This window comes from Oryctolagus cuniculus, chromosome 12, assembly GCF_051225735.1.
Source record: "Oryctolagus cuniculus isolate XC-2025 breed Fujian yellow rabbit chromosome 12, ASM5122573v1, whole genome shotgun sequence".
Classification (NCBI taxonomy): Eukaryota; Metazoa; Chordata; class Mammalia; order Lagomorpha; family Leporidae; genus Oryctolagus; species Oryctolagus cuniculus.
This window is the reverse complement of record NC_142878.1, coordinates 54,556,420-54,569,052: the sequence shown is the minus strand read 5'-3', so window position 1 is coordinate 54,569,052 and position 12,633 is coordinate 54,556,420. Positions and strand designations below refer to the sequence as shown.

At 50.8% G+C, this 12,633-nt stretch overlaps 1 protein-coding gene across 1 annotated transcript in view; it reads right to left on the bottom strand.

Moving 5' to 3' along the window:
- Positions 1-1,246: 1,246 nt before the first annotated feature.
- The window catches only part of TEP1 (telomerase associated protein 1), a 48,400-nt gene continuing 37,013 nt past the window's right edge, over positions 1,247-12,633 (bottom strand). The window contains exons 36-55 of the mRNA XM_051822585.3: positions 10,816-10,940; positions 10,588-10,687; positions 10,255-10,410; positions 9,950-10,162; positions 9,542-9,695; positions 9,236-9,448; positions 8,477-8,637; positions 8,142-8,255; positions 6,905-7,012; positions 6,436-6,568; positions 6,270-6,346; positions 6,023-6,155; positions 5,780-5,916; positions 5,497-5,621; positions 4,386-4,529; positions 4,146-4,242; positions 2,262-2,367; positions 1,947-2,170; positions 1,717-1,821; positions 1,247-1,454 (exon numbers count right to left, since the gene is read on the bottom strand). Of these exons, the coding sequence (XP_051678545.3) occupies positions 1,332-1,454; positions 1,717-1,821; positions 1,947-2,170; positions 2,262-2,367; positions 4,146-4,242; positions 4,386-4,529; positions 5,497-5,621; positions 5,780-5,916; positions 6,023-6,155; positions 6,270-6,346; positions 6,436-6,568; positions 6,905-7,012; positions 8,142-8,255; positions 8,477-8,637; positions 9,236-9,448; positions 9,542-9,695; positions 9,950-10,162; positions 10,255-10,410; positions 10,588-10,687; positions 10,816-10,940 (2,748 nt within the window). The 3' untranslated portion in view covers positions 1,247-1,331. The remainder of the gene's footprint in view (positions 1,455-1,716; positions 1,822-1,946; positions 2,171-2,261; positions 2,368-4,145; positions 4,243-4,385; positions 4,530-5,496; positions 5,622-5,779; positions 5,917-6,022; positions 6,156-6,269; positions 6,347-6,435; positions 6,569-6,904; positions 7,013-8,141; positions 8,256-8,476; positions 8,638-9,235; positions 9,449-9,541; positions 9,696-9,949; positions 10,163-10,254; positions 10,411-10,587; positions 10,688-10,815; positions 10,941-12,633) is intronic.

Genomic DNA, 12,633 nt, shown 5'->3' with positions numbered 1-12,633 from the left:
TTGCCTATCCCCATGCCTCTAGCCTTACTGGATTTTTTTTAATAGAGCTTTCAGAGCATGGAAGATACACATTCAGAACATCCTCTTGCCTTGGCCCATGCTTTTACAGGAGCAAGAGGCAAATTATTGGAATTAGTCACCTTTAGGATAATGCCGTGCTATGGTTCTCTGCAGGACTTCTGGGTAAGACCATGAATCCCAAATTTCAAATTACCTTAGCTAGGACTTCTAGTCACAAGGTACATGTGGAAGTGGTAGTCCGGAAGGTATATTTAGCACCCTTGCAAGAGGTACATGAGAAGAGACAGACACATGATGTCTCAAGACCTCTCAGCTAAAGTCCTGCTCTGGTTGGGAAAGACTTTGGGCAGAAATAAGATAAAGTCCTCTGGTAATTTCTCCATGTAAAACCTGGAGTCAGCACAAAGTGAAATCAAACATAGCACCCCTCAACTCCCTGAATCCTCAGAACTCATTTCTATACCAACCGCAGTGGTGCTTCTCTGCACTGCAGAGAACCCTACCAACCCAGGAGAAAGTGCCTGTCATTGCCCTGACTTGTCTCATACAAATCCTTGAATTCTTGGACACAGAAGACATTTCCTTTTTCCCTAACCCTTAGAAATAAAAGGCCTGAGGGAACTTCCTCTCCCACAGGATAGAACTATAAGAAAATACGAAGATTCTAGAATTTGTACTTAAGAGATTCAGGATCCATGGGTATGAAGGCTTCCTCTTTCAGCTCGGTTTACTCTTGGTGAACTCTGATGTGAGACAGACACACTTCTGTGATGTCTAAACATTCCGCCCTGGCAAAGGTCATGAAAGCTAGATGATTCATTCTGTATTCAGCCTCTTGGCTTCTCAGCTCTCATACGGACTGTTCATTCTAAGGAGATGGCCGTTTCCATGCGAGGAACCTAGTCTTGTCCTCTTTCTAAATGCTATTCTATTGACCTACCCTACCTTCTCCCCTTCTATCCTAACTAAGTGAAAAGTCTTCAGTTCTCTATTCAAACTAAATGCTGATCAACATCACTCTCGTGATGTCAGGCCCAGGGTCCTGAGGCCAACGAGGGCACAAGAATTCTAAAGCTTAGTTTCAAAGCATACTTGCTAAAGAGTTAATTCATTTTCTCGCAGTTCCATTAAGGAATGATGATAAACCAGAAAAGAAACACAGAGCAAACACCCACATTATTCCCTCTTGGTCCAAATCCACACGAAAACACAGACATGTCCGCACTTGAGATTCTCTGACATTTTATTTTAATCATCTTCTCAAGAAAGTAAGCGCTGGGTGTTCATCTTTCTCCCTGAGGGAAGCATCTTCACTCCCAGGACAGAAAGTAGACATTGCCCTGTGCGTCTCCCACAGCGAGCTTCAGGGTGGAGTTAGGCCCTAGCCAGGGCTCCAAGCAGCAGACCGCCCCTTCACACCGGAACAGTCCCAACTAAAACAGAAACAAAATGGGGGAATGAGGGCTACAAGCTTGAGGCCTCCTCACTTATTTTTCTCTCATACGAATGCCTGTTATTTAGAAAGAGGTTAGTCACATAATATTGCAACAGGGGTCCAAAAAAGCAGAATTTTGATCCTTTGCCATTTCTTACTCCTTTATCATTTTGTGGATTCCTTTCAGACCTCCTCCCCTCCAACACGCATACACAGGCACATACGTGCATACACACACACACACACACACACACACTCACCAGTTGCATGCTGGCTCTCTCCCACAGCTTAACATCTCTGTCCTTTGAAGCTGTCACCAGCAACTCCGGCAGCATGTGGAGGGCTGTGACAGAGCCCGAGTGGATCTCAGGGAGGAAGGCAAAGCAATATGTGAGTTCTCAGAAGCCCTCCTTAACCATGAAAGCATCAAACCGCTGTGTCAGATCCACGGCCACCCGCTCTCTGTATGGGACCCTTCTCTCAAACTCACCTTTCTGCGCAGCCGTGTCTTTAGCTGTGTGAATCCTGGCCAGCTCTCCACGTTGTTTTCTGCTTCAGAGTCAGACAACACAGCCGGGGCTGCCCCTGGAGTCTGGGTTTCAGGAAGTTTTGCTTTCTTCTGCCAAATGTTATCTGTGGTCCATTCTCCTTCAGGGGTGCTTTTGGCCAGGTTCCATAGCATCCCATCGGAGCTCGCACACAAAAAGGAGGACTCTGCCATGGTAAGGGCGGAGTTAGGGTCTGATCTCAGCCATCCTCAACCAAGGCATCTCGGGGTCCCTTGGGTCCTCCCATTACTACTCACCAGTCTCAGGTTTGGCCTGCGTTATTGATATTGGGGTGCCACCAGGATTCTCAAGGTCCAGTTCAAAGTCCAGACTGCCTGCAAACTCTCCTGATTCATTTTGCTTCTGTGAAATCACATGTAATTTTGTTGAGCCCACTCATACACCTCAACACTCAACTCTGACAGAGCAATACCTTTCTGCTCTGGGCTACTCAGGACCTTTTTTAAAACTATAATTTAGATACATAAAGCGCACAAATCTTAAATACACATCATTGGGGCCTGGCACCATGGTGCAGTTGGTTAAAGCCCTGGCCTGAAGCGTCGGCATCCCATATGGGTGCTGGTTCTAATACCAGCTGCTCCTCTTCTGATCCAGCTCTCTGCTATGGCCTACGATAGCAGTGGAAGATGGCCCAAGTCCTTGGACCCCTGTACTTCCTTGGGAGACCCGGAAGAAGCTCCTGGCTCCTGGCTTCAGATCAGCACAGCTCTGAACACTGTGGCCATCTGAGGAAAGACCTTTCTCTCTGTCTCTACCTCTCTCTGTAACTCTTTCAAGTAAATAAAATAAATCTTTTTTTTTTTTTTTTTTTTTGACAGGCAGAGTGGACAGTGAGAGAGAGAGAGACAGAGAGACAGGTCTTCCTTTTGCCGTTGGTTCACCCTCCAATGGCCGCCGCGGCCGGCGCGCTGCGGCCGGCGCACCGCGCTGATCCGATGGCAGGAGCCAGGAGCCAGGTGCTTTTCCTGGTCTCCCATGGGGTGCAGGGCCCAAGCACCTGGGCCATCCTCCACTGCACTCCCTGGCCACAGCAGAGGGCTGGCCTGGAAGAGGGGCAACCGGGACAGAATCCGGCGCCCCTACCGGGACTAGAACCCGGTGTGCCGGCACCGCTAGGCGGAGGATTAGCCTAGTGAGCCGCGGCGCCAGCCATAAAATAAATCTTAAAAACACACACTCACACACATCATGATGAATTTTTACATATGCATACACCCATACAATCACCTCCAGAAACAAGATGCAGAACATTTTTATCACCCCAGAAATCTGCCCTCAAGCTCCTTCCCAGTCATTATCAAACCACCAACCACGGAGCTAATAATATTCTGACTTCTGCCCTCACAGTTTGGCTTGTTCTTAAACTTCATTTCAGTGAAAGCTTGTGCTATGTACTCATTTGTGTCTGGCTTCTTCTACCCAGCATAATATGCATGACACATGTCTGCATTGTTCCATGCATTAGCATTTAGTATGATAGTTTTTTCAAACCACATAGCATTCCATTGTAACACTGTACCACATATTTATGTTTTTCCTACTGATAGACATTTGGGTGTCTTGGCCACTATGAAAAACCGATGCTATGGACATTCATGTGCCTGTCTTTAGAGAACATATACACTCATTTCTCTTGGGTATAAATTTAAGAGTGAAATCAGGAGTCATGGATAAGCTTTAGTAGGTAACTTTAGTAAGCAGCAAGCCAGGATTGAATAACATTTACAGGTACAAAGTTGCTTCCAGAAGCTGCTAGCTCTGGCACACCTATACCAATAAGGATTGAATGTCTATTAGCTAATTATAATTACCTAATAGGAGATAGGCAAGATGAAGTCCTTGCTCCCAAAATGCTATTATGGATAGTGGAAAGACAAGACAGACATGAAGAAATGCAATTAACTCCCAGATTTTGTGGTTTGTCATGATTCTTTAAGCAGGAAATTTTTACAAGGACATGCAATAGATAATGCTCTAAAGTAGAGCTGCTCCAGTTGAAGAAGAATAAGGTGATTTGGAATCCACAGCCTTTGCCTCCTTTCCCCTGTCCTTCCATAACAGGCCCCAAAGCTTAAAACACAAATATTGGTTTTAACACACTCTCAGACAAGACTTACAAATAAAAAGAGAAATGAAGAGTCCATTGATGGCAGAACAAACACACCATACTCTTTGTGGGTGGACATCACCACAGGATGGTCTGTAAAACTGCTCCTGGTTTATAAGAAAGAGAGAGGCTGAGCCCAAAACACCTCTATCATCCCGTGTTTTGTCCTATGCCAGACTCAACTTCAGGGTAGCCACTAACCCACTTTTCCTTTCTCCAGCTCAGGAAAAAACAGCATTTTGGATCTTACCAGATTACAGAGGGAGCATCCCCTGGCTTCATGTGCAGTAATTCCAGATCCGCTTTGGCCAAGATGAGGGACTGACCATCAGGGGCCAGGCTCAGACCTGTCAGGATCCCTAAGTCCTCCTGCAGAGCTCGCTTCAGCTGTAGACTATAGTTCAAAACATGTACACGGACAGAAAAAGATCCTGCTTTAGTTAACATCCTTCCCCTGGAGTCTCTCAGGCTGGAGTCTAAAACAGGAAGCACTACCCTCCCCACATTCTCTTCCTTTTTCTTTCTTTCTTTTGCTTACATCAGTAATCATCATCCCCATCGCCTCCCTTGCATGTTTGAACATTCTTGTCTCGCTACCTCCTAGTGATCAATAAGTCCCATGGATTCTACCTGAGACTGTGCCACCCGATCTATATCTTTCCACTGCCCAGAGTGAGGCCCATATTCCATCTTCCCCAGACAACAGCAACAGCTGTTGCAGTGGTCTCCCTTGCCCTTCGTGCCTCCCCTATCCATCCTCCATATAGCCACCAAACTCTCCTTCTAAAATCCAAATCATTATTGTACTCAAAATTCTTAGGACCGTGTCCTCTACAATTTCGTTTTTCAGTCCAACTCCCACACCACGCCACTCCAACCAAGAACCCAAGGACTTGGCTAGACCCAGAAACATCAGGTATCTTCGGCCTCCATGCATTTGGTTAATGATATTTCCTCTTCCTAAAATTGTTCCCTTCCCTTACTGAGCAAAATCCTACTCATTTTCTTTAAGCCCAATATCAAATGTCAATGCTTTCCTATAATTTCTCAAATTCTGCTGCCCTGGGAACAGACGCGTGTGAATATGTGTATCCTCATTGTAGCACTAATCACTGTGAATACTGGTAGTTTAACTACATGTGAGCTTCTTTAATTAAGAAATACAATTCATGTGTATCTGGTTCAAACTGCCTAGCCCAGAACTTGGCATAATTGGGCACTTGAGGATTATTGATTTAAATTGAATTAAACAGGATATCCTATTGAGCTAGCTCAGAAGCAGAAATGGAGTACTTTGAGTAAAACCCCAGGTCTGAGGAGACGACGACTCCTATCACATTAACCCAGCTGCCTCATCTCACCTGAAACGTCCCGGTGTCGAGTCTTTCTGCAGTTCCACCTGCCACTCACTGAGTTTTTCGTCGTCACTGAGAACAAAGAAGGTGTGTGCCGAGAACCAGACCAGCGCACTGATGCGGCCTGGAGTCTGGTGGACACAACAAGTGCGGTTCAGTATTTCTGAGGAGCCAGGATTACCACCCCCCTCCCTCTCCGGCACACAGGCAACCTCTAACCATGGCACATACCATTAAATACCTTGTTGGGACAGAATTCACACTAAGAACTGAGGTTGGCTCAACTCACCTGCACTGTGGCCACTGCCTTTGTTTCCTGCCACAAGATTAGCTCCCCAACTGCATTTCCAGACACTGCCATGGAGCCATCTGGGGCCCAGGCCACGGCAGTAATGGGTGCAGAACTCCTGGGTATACTTGTGTCATCTAGAGAAGAAAGGCGGGGACTCATTAGGAGCTGAGCTACTGCTGCAGTAGAAAGTGAGGCAGTGGGCTACCCTTAACCTATTTATCCCAGTAACAGAATCCTCACCTGCTTCCTTGGGTACCTGCCACAGTCGTATGGAACCATCTTCTGCTGTGGTCAGCAGGAGGCCTGAGGTCTCTGACACAGCAGCTGCACTGATGGAGCCACTGTGTCCCAGGAGGGTGTGTGTCTGGCAGACCTAGGAAGGGTGCAGACAGGCTGGTAGGGAGCTGACACAACAGAAGTTTGTCCCACATATGGTCTCCACTCCCCCCAGCCACCACCACCACCAAAGTCCCTGCAGGCAGCTCACCAAGAGTGGATGCCACAACCGTGTGGCACCATCCAGTCCAGCCGTCACCACAAGAAGCTCTGACCCAGGCTGTCCAGCTGATAGGATGACACCGAGTCAGCCACAGGGAGGAGGCAGGGGAGAGGGAGGAGGCAGCAGGGAAGGGGAAGTGATCCATTTTCACTACCTGCACGGGGCTGCAGGGCAGCTGCACAGTGGCTGATGGGTTCTGAGTGAGCAGGGATGCTGGTCAGCTCTACACCCTGAGGGTTCCACACTTTCAAGGTCCCATCCCGGCCCACAGACACCACGTGCTCCTCCTGCCGAAAGAGCACAGGATCAGAGCTGGGTCATGCTGAGCAGGATACAGGAAGCAGGGCTCCCTCCACAGAGGACTGGCAGAGCCTTGGAGGCTTGCAGGAGGTCAGAGGGAGGAGAGCTCAGGATCCGGGGGGTGGGTGGCTCAGGACTGCAATCCAGACTCAGATGCTCCCCTCTCTTCCTCACACCAATCTTCAGCATCAACACCATCAGCCAGTACCAAGCTTCTGTTTCTTTATGTTCCCTCTGACTTTGGGATCAGATACCCAGCACACCCTGTCTCCCAAAGCCCCCTTAGAGATGCCTGGTGAGTGAACTCTCCATTGCCATCTTACCACGACCGCCACAGAGCTCACAGCACTCTGATGGCCCAGGAACCGGCCAAGCTGCTGTCCTGACTGTGGGTCCCAGAGGCCCAGAGAGCCATCACTGGAGCAGGAGATCTGCAGAGTCAGAGGTCAGACGAGTGAGACTATGAGCACCCCACCACATTCCTGTCTGTTCACAATACGCAGTGGAAGGCAACAAGCCCTGTGATCCTAAGGGCATAGACAAGCATTGAGCTGTGAACTGGGGGAAGTTTATCCCTTGGAGCCTTGGGTCTCTCAACCATTCGATGAGGACAATGATGGTGCACTTGTCTGATCCGGTTGCTAGGAGCTGAGTGTACCTACACAAAGGATTTGGCACACTGCCTGGTACACAGTGAGCATATGAGAAATAGCAGCTGTTGTCCCTGTTGTTAACGTAACGTCAGTCAACAAAGATAAGGCTGAAACCCTGCAGCACCAAGGAGAGGTCTGACTACCTAGGAAGGAAGGGCAGGATAACCTATGGCAGGTCTTTGCAGCTCACGTTCATTCCTTTCTCACCTCTTGTTGAGAACAACAGGAGGACTCTGCATTGGAAAACTAAGCTCCACCAATCCTGAGTGCATAATCCGAGATGCATTTTATGCCTAAGGATCAAATAATTCATAGTGCTACATTTTACCTGCAGGGCTGGGGCAGCCTAAACCCTAGGGAGACAGCACTGTGTTCTTGTTAGGAGCATGGGCTTTTCAGTGGAGGATGGCCCAAGTCCTTGGGCCCCTGCACCCACGTGGGAGACCCAGACCAAGCTCCAGTCTCCTGGCTTCAGATCGGCCCAGCTCCAGCCATTGCAGCCATTTGGGGAGTGAACCGGCGGATGGGAAGACCTCTCCTCTCTCTGCCTCTCTGTAACTCTGCCTCTCAATAAAGAAATCTTAAAGAAAAAGAGCATAGGCTTTCTTATCGGAAAGTTTACTGGCTCAGCTTTATCAGGGACATGATCTTGGACATGTTCTCCATTCTAACTGAGTTCAATATCCTCGTTTGCAAAATAGAGATTAAAGAACCTACATTATAAGGTATTGTAAAGACTAGGTGGGACAATATACATAAAGAGTTCAGTTCAATGCCTATATACATACAAAGTGCTCAATAAATGCTGGCTTTACTATTCTTAATGGGTGCTAGGAAAAGGACATAGGGGAATGTTGTTTTCTCCCAAGAGCCCTTTGGCTCCGTGCCACCCTTGTGCCTTACTCACCAGTAGGTTGTCTTTGGTCCAGGCACAGCCAGTGATCCAGTCACGGTGACAGGCAGGGAAGGTGCAAATCAGAACAGGCGTTTGGGGTGTCCTCACGTCCCAGCAGAGGAGAGTCTGGTTAGGCCCCAAGAGGAAGCAGCAGTCAGGACAAGAAAAGGCAGGTGGGACTACCAGGCCTTTTCAGGCAAGAGGTTTCAAGGAAAAGGAGTGCAAAGAATGCAGCTCCACAGAAGATTTGGGGGAGCAAGAGCAGGAGGAAGCCATGGCAGTGAGCCCTGAAGGAATCCCGGAGCCAGGGGGCTGCGGGGCCCAGGGTGCACCCTTCCAGAGCTCACCTGATCCCTGCCCCCGGTGGCCAGGCTGCCTCCATCAGCACTGAAGCCGCAGCAGGTCACGGGGCCCTCATGTCCCCGGAGCTCGGTGCCCTGGGGAAAGTCTTCTGACTTGTGCGGCAGAGTCAGCGGCTGCCTCTGCCACAGCCGCACTGTGAAATCCTCTGCATTGGAAACAGAGAGGAAGGCTTCCTGGAGGAGGAGGCGAGGCAGGCCTGGGAGTCCAAGGACAAAGGCAATCACGGGAGCTGAGGGTTATGTCTGCAGGCATAGCTCCAAGGGAGGGACACAGTGAGTCACAGGCGGTGTGTGTGTACATGTACAAGGGTCAGTCAGTTGGCAGATAAGAACTCAGTCCAGGCTCCCATTGGGTGGCTCAAGACGCTGGGTTCCTGCCACCCACAAGGGAGACCTGGGTTGAATTCCTTCTCCCAGCCCTGGCCGTTGCAGGCCTCTGGGGGGAGTGAACCAGCAAATGAGAGCTCTCTGTCTCTGTCTCTGAAATAAACAATGTTGGTTTTTTTTTTTTTTTTTTTTTTTTTTTTTTTTTTGACAGGCAGAGTGGACAGTGAGAGAGAGAGACAGAGAAAAAGGCCTTCCTTTTGCCGTTGGTTCACCCTCCAATGGCCGCCGCGGCCGGGACTAGAACCTGGTGTGCCGGCGCCGCTAGGCGGAGGATTAGCCTAGTGAGCCGCAGCGCCGGCTAACAATGTTCTTTCAACGTTAAATGATTCAGTAACTCTGCCCGCCACCCAGCAGTACCTGAGGCGGCAGCCAGGAGCTCCTGGGAGGTGGCGAGTCCCAGCACAGGTTTCTGGTGTCTGGACAGGAGCCAGAGGGACTGGAGAGTGCTCTCCCTGAGCAGCCAGCCCTGCAGGGAGCCGTCTTCCGCCCCACTCACCAGCACCTCAGGGCTTAGCCAGGCCAGTGCAGACACTGCCACATCGAGAGCTTGACACTGAGCCCCCTGGGAACCTGCACAGCAGAACAGGGGGTTCAGCAAGGGGTAGGGATTGGGGGTGCCATCCTCCAGAAGGCTCAAAAGCCCACCCACCTCCCCTCCAGTACCTGAAGGGATTTTGTAGATCCTGATGCCATCTGCTCGGTACCCAACAGCCACCCGATCACCACCTGGGCTGAGAGCCACGGAGAGGGCGGGAGACAGGGGAAGGGAACCTAGGCACCCACGGGGTTGACCGAGAGACCCTGACCACACCTGGACCTGTGGGGAGAAAAGGGCTTAATGACACCCACCTCCACCATCTGGTCATTCTCCCCAGAGCCACAGCCACTGCTGTCCTCGTCTCCTTCCAGAGACCTGCCCACGCACACACTGCACCTGTCTCCTGCTGTTGCCACCTCCCGAGCCTCTCTACCGACAGTCCCTTCGACAAAGCCCCACCCTCACCCACCCGGGAACACCCTCTGCCTTTGCTAGGCCCTCCTGGTAACCTCCGCGGGCCTCTGTGACCCGACCTTGCCATCCTCTCCAGCCGTCAGCAACTGGCGCCCGGCATGCAGGAAAAGCACAGCTGCAACAGAGCCGTCGTGGGCAGGGAAGGCAGCCAGCTGGGTCCCCTCGGGCCAGGCCCACAGCTCTACTGTCCTGTCCAGCCGGCCCACAGCCACAACCTTCCCAGGCACATTGAAGGCCAAGGTGCGGACAGAGGCTCCTGGGGCTCCCAGTTCCTGCGCAGGGAGGTAGAAATGGATATGCCAGGGCAATGATGGCTGTCATTTCCCCTGGTCCGCTCTGCCCCCGCCCCCGGCTCCCTTCTTACCTTGGTGACTCTGAGCCCGTCCACTTGAAAGAAGCTGAAGCTTCCAGCCCAGCTGCCCACAGCTATTACCTGGCCCTCAGGGTGGAAGGCAACGCAGTTCAGGGACTTGGGACAAGTGTGCTGGGAGGCCAGCTGCCCACGGACCGTGTCCCACAGCTGCAGAGAGAGCGGAAGACTCAGTGCTGAGCTTCTCAGCTGCGGAGCTCCAGGGGCCACCTCTGTCCAGACCCTCCCTCAGCAGAGAAGGCGTCCTGAAGCCAAGCAGTCAGCAGCCTCTGCCAGGCTGGGCGCACGGCCTCATGGGGCTGGCCACCATGGCCCCCTCGTCATCACCTTGAGGCATCCTCCCAGGCAGACTGTGGCCAGCAGCCGGCGGTCTGGGCTCAGGCAGCAGCTAGTGATCTGGTACTGGTGAGCCTTGGTCTGGAGCACCCTATCCCAGGAACACAGAGTCAGGCTGCTGGGGCCTCCTTGGCCATAGGCACCACCCCCCTTCATTCCCTTTCCCTTGGGGCTTCCGACGGGGGAGGTCTGACTGATGCACGGGGAAGGACCCCTTACCTGCAACCATGCTGCAGGTCCCAGAGCTCCAGGAGCCCATCGAAGGCAGTAAGAAAGAGAGCGTTGTCCGAGAGGAACAAACAGGAGGAGACTCCATCACAGCCACTCACCACAGACTTCTCCTCCTGTGACAGCGAGTGTGGAAGTTGGTTCAAGCCATCCTCTGGGCCCCCTGCGTGCCACCGTTCCAGGCCCCAACCATAAACCAGGCCAAGGCAAGAAGCACTTGAGCTCTTGGCTCTCAGCCTCCCCAGCCCATGCTCAGGGTTAAGTGGAGCCTCATGATCCAAGCAGGGTCACATCTCTCTCCATTTCCAAATGCAACACCTGTTCCTCAAGTCACAGATCTTGATGGAGCCGAGGGAATGGGGTTGCATGCACACTAACACGTTGGGGTGGTGGACGATAAGGGTGGGAAGAGGAGAGAGAGAGGCTGTGGCTGCAGGACTCACTTCTCCAGCCCGCCCCACTGCTACCCTCCCATAAGCAGCCCCTGCTGCAATCATTCCCAGCAATGGAAGGCAAACATTCTCCCCTGAGTCTCTGCTCAGGCTCTCACTCAACCTAGGAATGCCTGCCCTCCTCCATCCTCTGTCCTCCTGTAGCTGTACAACTCACTTGCCTCTTAATTATGCCATGCAGCTTTGTTTGGATCCCTTTTAAACCCTGTATGTTATGTCCCCCAACAAGATTGACTGCCTGGTGGGCAGGGACAACATTCTAAGCCCTGCGTTCCTTGCAATGTTCAATACAATGCCTTGAATGGAAGATGCTCAGAAAATATTGATTTTTTAATTTAAAATATATTTTAAAGATGGAAAAGCTATGTTTCTCAATGGAAGTGATTATCTCTGGTTGGTGAGATTGTGGGTGCTTTCTATCTTTTTCTTTGTCTTTAGTGCTAATTTCCAACATAAGTATATATTATTGCCCTAAGAAAAAAATTAGAGTATAAGGATATCTCAAAAAGTTCATGGAAAATGGAATTAGAAAATAAATTTGGGGCTGGTGTTTTGGCACAGTGTGTTAAGCCACTGCTAGCAATGCTGGCATATCTGAGAGCAAGTTCAAGTCCTGGCTACTCTGCTTCTGATTTAGCTTCCTCTTCCTGTGTCGGGAAGGCAGAGGAAGATGGCCGCCACCCACGTACAGACCTCGCTGGAGTTCCTGGCTCCTGGCCCAGGCCCAGCCCAGGCCTGGATGCTGCAGCCATTTGGGTTATGAACCAGAAGAGGGAAGAGCTCTCTCTCCCCCCTTTCTCTATCACTCTTTCAAATAAATAAATCTTTTTTAAAAAATAAAGTTAAGAAAAATAATCTTTTTTTTTTTTTTTAATTTTTGACAGGCAGAGTGGACAGTGAGAGAGAGAGACAGAGAGAGAAAGGTCTTCCTTTGCCGCTAGTTCACCCTCCAATGGCCGCCGCTGCAGCCGGCGCACCGCGCTGATCCGATGGCAGGAGCCAGGAGCCAGGAGCCAGGAGCCAGGTGCTTTTCCTGGTCTCCCATGGGGCGCAGGGCCCAAGCACCTGGGCCATCCTCCACTGCACTCCCTGGCCATAGCAGAGAGCTGGCCTGGAAGAGGGGCAACCGGGACAGAATCCGGCACCCTGACCGGGACTAGAACCCGGTGTGCCGGCGCCGCAAGGGGGAGGATTAGCCTATTGAGCCACGGCGCCGGCTCAATAATCTTATTTTTTTTTTAATATAAATTTATTTTATTGCAAAAAAAAACCCTGAAATCTATACATAGTTTTTTTTTTTTCATAATCTCCACTACCTTTCTGAAGACCCATCACATGCATAGATTTCAAAATATCT